Raw genomic sequence first — 8,717 nt, 5'->3', positions numbered from 1 at the left:
ATCTTGTGCCTTTATAGAACAAAAGTGTTACAAGAAATTCATAAGGAATACTCTGTTATGAACAAAAAACTTTGTTTTTTTTCTATTTGTTTTATCTGCTCACACCACACCATAACATATAAAACTGGCAACAGTAACATAAACAAAAACTGATTAAGGCAGCCCAACACCTTAGAGAGGGAACAGAATGAAGAGAAAATAAAAGCTGAACTCGTGCTACAATCTTTGCTCCACTTGGTGTCACCACCAAGGTGAACTGAGTGGAGCCCAGCCTGTTTTATATTTAACCAAAGCTCATTATTTCTCAAGGTAATGACACTGGTGTGTTAGTCTTTACCAGTACGCGGTAGACGGTGGTGGTGCACAGAAGGCAAAATCAGTGAACTACATAACTACATCTTGGCATCAATTTTCTTGCCTTCTATGAGAAGAAAACATTTGTTTAGAAATCATGACAAGATCTCTAAAGAAAATAAGAACCAAATAGTTGTATTTTCCAGTTGCACAAAGGAATTGAAGAATTTACTTCCATAATTATGCATCGAGTTTAATGAATTCTGCAAAATAAATTCCAAATAAATATAAATTCCTGTGCGTTTTGTGACTGAGACTTTTCAATTGCAACTTCATTAATGTTTTTGGGAAGATTTTCAAAAGTGGATATTGTACAAGAAATCTAGTCATATTTAAGATTTAATATGATAAAATTTGGTCTTCTAATGGGATGAAGAGTTAAATTATGATATTAACGATTTGATCCTCTTGTTAAGTGTTTAAACATAAAACGTCACATTTAATCAATCTCACAATAAACCAGCAACAACAGACTTTTTGTATGTCTGTAAATCATGAGGCAGTTAAGTTATTGCAGTGCACATAACATTTAACTCTCGCAGAGCGCCATTGTTTCTGTCATTTGGACAAAATGCCTGTCGGAACATTAATAAAACACGGAGCGCTGACTGTCCGTATTAGAAGAGTCTTTATTAGAAGACACTCCTCCTGCTCCCGCTGCTCCGCTCCTCTACAGCCAGTCGATGTGCGGGAGGAAATTCGCAACTCCCATCTATTTTTTTTTTCTATTTTTTTTTTTTTTTTCTATCAGTGTCTCCATCGTCGTGAAGACAAAGAGGAGCCCTGCAAAGTGAAGATGGGCTGCCATCAGTAGCGGGAGAAGCCGCTCCTGTAAAGTCACTTGTTTCTGCAAGCGTCCCCGCCCGGAGGCGAGACAGCAGGCGCCGGTCCTCGGAGACTCTCCGCGGCTTGGGATGCGCAGAGATGTGAGAGTAAAAAGAGCGAGAGAGCGAGGGATTGTGATTGGCCGCGCTCATCCTAAAAGCCACCGAGGAGCATCGGGCGAGGCATGTCAGAGAATTCACGGGGAGGCATCAAAACTTGGAGAAGACGTACGTCGACGCGTTTGCAGCAGCAGCACCGGGCTGTGTAGGTAAACTTGCACCATCTCCCGCCCCGCAAGGAGCCAGCGAGGAAAGGACGCGCTTTCCGTGGTGCTGAAACGGGTGGGCTCGGCTGATCAACTAGTGAAGAAGAGGAGAGACAGTCTCACTTTGTTCCCCAGCGTCATGGTAGATGTTGGAGCTTTGATTAGGTGAGTCCAGTAATGTGCTTTGGAGTGTAAGAAACGGAGATTAACAGTTTTAACAGCTAATACGCTGTGTTAGAGCGAATGTAGGCTAAAACTATATGATTCCGAGTGTGTCTGTTCCCTATGCGTTGCCTTTATTCAAGTTTTAACCAATAGATTGACAAAGTTTCTCTCCTGAATACTTCACAGCCTCTTCACCCACTGAAATGCAATTTGTTTTTGTATCTTGCCTTTATTTATTTATTTTTTAAAAAACTTTCCATAATTTAGAATTTAACCTTTTTTTTAAAAAAAAAAAAAAATCTATTTCTTAAATATCAATGAGTATAGTTAATTGGCACAGTAAGTTTGGAGTTAATAAGTTGGGGAAACCTTAAATGTTTTATTTATTGCATCCATCATTGCTGCAAAAAGAACATTAAAGTCAAGTGTTTTTATTTGGATCGGTAAAGGAAGAAACACAGTGCATTGTTGGTCTCTGCGACCTAAAAACTTCCTGTTACTCACATACACCTGGCACAACATTTTGTGTCTTATTGTGTCCAATTTGCAAACCACTAGTAGATTAAGAAAAAATCTCTTTGAGATGAAGTTGAGCAATTTGTTCCACAGTCACTAATTATAGATGCATCAATCCGTCAGGGGTAGGAGGTTGGAATTGGCAGATTTCTTGATCAGATCAGTCCGGTGTTTGGTAGGTCAAAAGCTGAGAATTTAAAAGTTGGTTGTTTTTTTTTTTTTTGAATTATTTCAATAGGAAATAATTCAAAACTAAACATATGATACTTCAATCTCTACACCCATCGCCCAAATATATGCAACTTAAAGCATTTTTCAGTTAATTCTGACAGTCTTTTAATTCCTTTATTTTATATTGGATTTAAAATTATAGTTAATCTGTTGTACACTTATTATTTTTATGTGTCACTGTCCAAATTAGTAGGCCAGCGCTGCAAATTTTACAGAAGTTGAATATTGACACCTGTCTGATTTAAAGTGCATAAATTGCTGTCAGTGAATCTAATGCTACTGATGCTACATTTTTTTTTGCTCCATATGAATTGTGATTTAATTGGCTTTTTATTTCATAGCAGCATCAATAATTTCTCAAAATAACATAACGATATACAGAATGTTATGCATAATCTGTTTAGTTTTTATTCATATCAACAGGACAATTGCAATAGCAATAGCAGGTCAGACCTAAAAGGCATCAGTATGAGAGTGACTGGTGAATCTTTGTTGCTGATTTCTTTTTCGTCACACTTTTGTTTTGATATCACATTGAGCTGCAGGTTTAGGCTGAAGGAAAAATGTTCACAGGTAATCTTTCAGATTAGGTCACCTAAAAGTAAAATAGATAAATAAGAAAAACACACATTAAATAGCTGAATGAGAAGTTTTTGAATAGGACTTAAAAGTTTGAATCAAAAGAATAAGCAGTGCTGAACAGTTCAGATAGCAGTGCAAATGACAACCGTTTGTATCATTCATAGAGTTGCAGATAACTGAATGTAATGTATATAAGTGCAGTGAAATGTTTGTTACAAAAGAGGATATTCAATGAAATGGTAAATAAAGATTTCTTAGAGTTATTTATAACAGCAGACTTAAGGATAGTTACACGTAGCATTTACTGACATCCTTTGCTATTTTGTGAAAATGAAACTGAATTTTTTTTGTTTTTTGAGTAATGTAGGAAAAGAGTAGAAGTAGCATTCTTTTACCCAGCAACAAGTGCTGGAGAGCAGCACTGTGTGACTCTTTGCTCCACAGACGGAGAAAACTAATAGCAGGAATGATGCGTTTTAAACAATGTGATGGGGAAATATTTTGAATTTGCTTTAGTTTGCTGGAGTTTTGGTTCAGTCCTCCTGATTTAACTCAGCCATGTCTGTAGGCTGCCTTGTTTCCACACACCTTTTCTAGTCTGACCAAAAAATTCAACTGAGAATGTTGCATGTCCAAATGTGGTTCTGCATTTACAGTTTGTTATTAACACAGCTAACAGGTATTATGTTGCTGCCTCTATGAGTGTGTGTGTATATATATATTTAAATTCTTACCTTTCTTAAATTAAATGAGTTATAAAATTCTACGATAAACCTACTGAACGTTCAGTTCTATGCAGGTGAATGGTGTATTTTTCCTAATGGTTGACTTTTGAGCCAGATTGTGACATTCCCTCTTTATGCAAGGACAACTTATCAACATGACCATAAACAGAGCAGTAACTGCTAATAAGGCTGCCCAGCAGCTTTAATCAATTACTGTGCCATTGTCCTCGCAGTTGGACACAGAGTGCAGGTGTCATCAAAGCAGAATGAGGCTTCTTTGAGGAGGGAAATTCAGGACTCAATGACTTCACTCAGATGGGTCACCGGACACACAGCAGAGCTTTGACGCGTACAAATTGTGCTTGAAGATGGTGCGTTCATCCCCGGGAGGCTCGGCTGCTGGCAGGAGACCAGCAGAGCGGGGACATTGCACTCCAGATGGCCCAGAAAGGCCAGAGGAAGAGGGCTGTCCAAGCCCAGCTGGGAGTCCGGGAAGCTGGACGGCCGGTGTCGTTTGCTTGTGTGCGCACGTGGTTGTGGGAGGGAGAGAGGATGAGAGACGCGAGGAAGAAACTGGAGAGAAGGAAGGGAGTATGAGCATGTTTAGGGACTGATTGGACAGGAAGAGAATACGAGAGCGAATGATACAGGCGCCTCTTTAAGGGTTCCACTGCATGAAAGTAGTGATAGGAAAAGTGTGGGAGGAGGAAGAAATGAAAGAGAAGATGAAGGACAGCTTCTGCAGTGTGTGGATGCTGATGGAAGCGACAGGAAAGTAAAAACAGTCAAAGACAGGCAATAAAAAAGAGAAAGAAACAGGCATGTGTGAATGTTTGAGTGTGGGAGGGAAAGAGAGAGAGAAATTAGACTGGAAGACGCAGTTCTGCGTGTCTGCTAGTGTGTGTTTGCAGAGAGAGAGGAAGAGGAAACACTGGAGGAAAAACAAAACAAAGGAATAAAATTGTGTGGGAGATTTTGTGTGAGAAAGGAGGGAGTAAAGTCAAATAAGTAAGGAGGGGAAAATGGATGTAGGATATGGTTGGTCACTTTGTTGTCTTTGGTGTTACCTGCTATAGTTACACCTGTGCAAAGTACATTTAACTTTAAGCCTCCTTTTACGTATTCTGGAAGCTTTGACCTTACCAACCTCTTTTCACATACCTTTCTTTTGTTCTGGTCTATCTGCTTCAAATCTAAGCACTTTAGTTTCACCATCATCCTGCTGCAGGGTCATACTCTGATATTCAGTCATCACACTGAAGTTAAAGACATGTTGCATGTGGGAGGCTTTTTCTCACGCTTATTTTATTACTGCTTGTTACCACTTTGAGGCATCTAAAGTAAAGCCACCTGAGAGCAAGCGGAGAACACACAGAGGCTTCACACAGATAAAGTTGCCTCACTGTTACCATTTGGGAAGCCACTAGAGAGCAGGTGGAGAAGAAAGAAAGCTCTTTTCATTCTGCCACATCTGCTCTGTGACGGAATGGAGCATGATCTGCACTTTGATCACAATGAATTATTTCTTTCCCTGGCTATAAATATGGTCTGTCTATGTTGCCTAGTCTCTCCCCCTAAACACTTTCAACTAGGAATCAGTGCTTGCCTCTTAGTGGCTCTCCCCATGAGCGTGTCACTGTGAGTGTACTGCAGCTTTGGTTTCCTTTCTCACAGTGAAAAAGAGCCACGGCTCCCACTTCAATGAAAATGTTAGATCCAATTGAGTGTTGGTGTTACATTGATTATAAAAAAGAGTACAATTTAAGAAATCAGACAGAGGCTTTGTTGCTCTATTCTTAAGTGAAATTTTGCGTGTGTGCGTGCGTTTGCGTGTGTATGTGTGGGATGCCCTGAAAGGAGACCGGATCAATAGACTGTCTGCACATATTGTTCACCCTGTGGCATCTTTATTGAGAATTTATTGCTCGACATCAAAACACATTAGCTATACAACATAGCAACATATGTTGCTGTTTTATAGTTAATATGTTTTGATGAGCAATAACCCATAAAAACTCCAGTTCAGCAGGTGCTGATCTGGAGTCTTCTAAATAGGATCTCACCTGAAATTGTGTCAGGTTTTGATATTTACAATGCTGTTCAAAATTCCTTCCTCAGTTGGTGTATTTTGCCTCAAAGGAGTCAAACTTTCTTTGAATCTTTCAAAATGGCCTCGAGCAAATTTTGGCAAAAATTCTGCAGGGTTTATGACTTGCCTTGTATTATGAAGGTCCTGAGTTTAAAACCTTTCTCCATTGATTTTAGAGGTTTTCCCTGTGTAGCCATTTTGTCTCCAGGTACTGTGGCTTCCTCTCACAACCTAAAATCATGCACATTAACTCTATTGGCATCTTTATATTGCCAAAATTAGCATTGCGTGTGTGCATGGTTATTTGTACAGCATGTTTTTGTGCTGTCCTGTGATCCACTGACAACCTGTCCAGGGTAAACCTGCCTCTTGCCCAGTGACCACAGGAGATATGGACCTGTTCCTGTTGCTACCCTGATCAGAAATAAACAAATATAGACAATTGGTGTGTGCTTGTTTAATTTACTTAAGACATGGTAGTAAAACTTTTGATTAACTATTACATCTGTTGTATTGTAAAAGTGCAGTTTTTCAAAGGCTCAAAACAGTCAGTGTCTTGCAGGAGTATTCATTCTGTCAATTCATTTTTTGACTTTGCTGCTTAACAGTGCCACACTTTTAGGTGATAGACCATTCCAAATCAGTATATAAAACAGAAGGATATAATTATTTTTTTTTACAAATATATATATGTAGGCATGTAGGAGGAGTCAACCGAATGTGATATACTTAAAAACAGTCAAGTTCAATTAATCACTTTGTAAAGTTGCAAATAAAGTTCACTTACATGCAATTTCATCTCATTAAAAATGCAGTTGTGATTTTTTATAGAATATTTGTGAGAAAAACCACATCATGGAGAAGCTTTTCCATTATAGTTCGTCCAATGTGCCCATAAAGAAAGAGTGGCAAGGACAAACCCACACCTGGCCTTTCACTGTTTTTATGTGAAAAAACTACGGACTTTTTCATTCCACTTGACATTTATGCACTACTTTGCATGTGTCATGTGTGACATGAAACATTTTTGTTAGAATGAGGCAAAATGTAGAAAACCTTTTCAAAGCACTTAAAGGCAACATGGTGTCAATTCACACTGTTATATTGAAGCTAAATGTCAAAATGTACAGTACATGATCAGAACCTTATTTTTACATGACATCAAATCCACAATGAAGGGTGATACAGATGAAAGATCAGTAAATATTAAATGTTTTTCAGGGAAAACATTGTCTGGAAAGCAAAAACCCTTATTTGTCTTGTTATTCAACCTCATATAACAAATAAAAGGAAAATAAAATGAAAATTGTTGCTCGGTTTTAGTATTTGCATCATCTGTTTTTTTATTCTTGTAGTTACTCTGGAAACTAAGACAAAGCCATTGCTTTCAGTGGTCTCCAGGTAATTTGAAAACTTTAATTGTCTTTTCTACCTAGTATTCTGAAGACATCATGGTCATTTCACATGTTTATTTGACACTAGACTGTTCTGAAAACACATCAGACAAGCAGTTCAAGATAGCAAGGTGCTGATTTGACGCTAAGTTGAATTTTAGGTTATAAAAGCAGGAGTACTGAGAAGCACAGGAACCATCCATTTTCTGTTCACCCTTTGTCCCTAATGGGGTCGGGAGGGTTGCTGGTGCCTATCTCCAGCTACGTTCCGGGCGAGAGGCGGGGAACACCCTGGACAGGTCGCCAGTCTGTCGCAGGGCAACACAGAAACATACAAGACAAACAACCATGCACACACACTCACACACCTAGGAAGAATTTAGAGAGAGACCAATTAACCTGACAGTCAGGTTTTTGGACTGCTGGAGGAAGCCGGAGTACCTGGAGAGAACCCACGCATGCACAGGGAGAACATGCAAACTCCATGCAGAAAGACCCCGGCTGGGAATCGAACCCAGGACCTTCTTGCTACAAGGCAACAGCGCTACCAACTGCGCCACTGTGCAGCCCCAAGCACAGGAACCTTTAAAGTTTATTTCTTAGCAATTTTTTGTCTATGTTTTGTCTATGAATCATTTCATAGTGACTAAGAACTGCATAAAAGAGTAAATATTTCCTGCAGTACAGTTTGAAAGTCAATAAGTTACTGACTAAAAATAGCAACATTGCCCATCTTCAACCAAATAAAGGGAAAGTTGGCCATGGGACTCTAACTTGTTAGAATGAAGAGAAGTTATTTAATTAATCAAGACAAATTGATTATATGGTGGTAGGACTAAACATAGTTTTGGTCTGAAAAATTACAGAATACCTTACATCTAGTCAAACATTGTTATTGTTTGCACCACTGTTCCTTATGGGTAGCATAATCCAGTCAGAACAGCCCATTGCTCAGACCTTTAGCCTGAAGACTAGACTAAATCAATTTCAGTATGAAATAGGTCAGAGTCATGGGACTACAAGAGGGAAGCTAATTGTGTTTAACAGCTGATTTTAGGTGTTAACCAAGGAGCTTCACTGTGTTTTCTTTTAATTGTTAAGTTTATTACTCTTTTGAATAAGCTTTGATTGCGAGCACCCCACAGAAACATGATCTCAGGAGAGTCCTTTCTTTGTAGAGTCATTGTGTTCTGTCACTGAATGGCCTTTCTGGGTGCAGGAGTTTCTCTAACCACAGTCAAATTAACTGACTGATTGTGTGCCTTAGTGGTTCTCTGTCATTCTCTCTGTGTTTGCTATGGGATGCACTGAGGACCTGTATAAAGCAGTATTGTCTTAAAAGTCATGAGAATTCTTTAATAACGTTACGATCTATTTTGCATAATTTTCCATGCATATATAACTACGAATGATGATGTAGGAGAGTATATCAGAGAGTAAAAGAAACCCTAGACACATTCAATATGACAAATTAACTCTGTAAATTTGACAGTTCCCAACCCTGCTCCTTTATCTGAGCTTTGGATCACCAAAAGTGACCAAAAAGAGAAGATTCAGTGGAGTTGTATAGG

General features: G+C 38.9%; 1 protein-coding gene across 1 annotated transcript in view; it reads left to right on the top strand.

Moving 5' to 3' along the window:
- Positions 1-993: 993 nt before the first annotated feature.
- The window catches only part of chst8 (carbohydrate sulfotransferase 8), a 175,552-nt gene continuing 167,828 nt past the window's right edge, over positions 994-8,717 (top strand). The window contains exon 1 of the mRNA XM_005796132.3: positions 994-1,609. Coding sequence (XP_005796189.2) covers positions 1,584-1,609 — 26 coding nt within the window. The 5' untranslated portion in view covers positions 994-1,583. The remainder of the gene's footprint in view (positions 1,610-8,717) is intronic.

The sequence above is a fragment of the Xiphophorus maculatus genome, chromosome 4 (assembly GCF_002775205.1).
Source record: "Xiphophorus maculatus strain JP 163 A chromosome 4, X_maculatus-5.0-male, whole genome shotgun sequence".
In the NCBI taxonomy this organism is placed as follows: Eukaryota; Metazoa; Chordata; class Actinopteri; order Cyprinodontiformes; family Poeciliidae; genus Xiphophorus; species Xiphophorus maculatus.
Note: the sequence above shows the minus strand (reverse complement) of the source record. Positions and strands in the feature narration are given on the sequence as shown.